The sequence below is a fragment of the Eufriesea mexicana genome, unplaced genomic scaffold (assembly GCF_001483705.2).
Source record: "Eufriesea mexicana isolate 0111107269 unplaced genomic scaffold, ASM148370v2 scaffold1767, whole genome shotgun sequence".
Classification (NCBI taxonomy): domain Eukaryota; kingdom Metazoa; phylum Arthropoda; class Insecta; order Hymenoptera; family Apidae; genus Eufriesea; species Eufriesea mexicana.
Window position 1 is genome coordinate 576,993 of NW_016909873.1, and position 304 is coordinate 577,296.

Below are 304 nucleotides of genomic sequence, written 5' to 3' on the forward strand. Positions count from 1 at the left end.
AGGAATAGATGTAGATTTGTTCGGACTAGACGGGTGGCTAGCTTGGTCCTGAGTTGCCTGGTTCTGACCTTGAACTTGATTTTGTCCGTTATTGGAAGTTCCAGCTGTAGATCCATATCTTTCCATATTCGTTTCTTGACTGGTCAAGTCTGGGGAGCGTCTACGGTACAAAAGCAGGCAGCGTGCAGGAAAGACAAAAGCAAACCAGGAAACCAAGAATCAAGCATAAAAAAGAAAGCCACTGAAAGATTTTTTAAAAGTGTTCATAACAGAGATGGAGAAAGAGGGCGGGGGGGGGGGGGGG

General features: G+C 46.1%; 1 protein-coding gene across 1 annotated transcript in view; it reads right to left on the reverse strand.

Annotated features, from left to right (window-relative positions):
- Positions 1-304, reverse strand: part of cno (adherens junction formation factor afadin) — a 16,437-nt gene that overhangs the window by 13,396 nt on the left and 2,737 nt on the right. The window contains exon 5 of the mRNA XM_017901862.1: positions 1-160. Within this exon, the coding sequence (XP_017757351.1) occupies positions 1-160 (160 nt within the window). The remainder of the gene's footprint in view (positions 161-304) is intronic.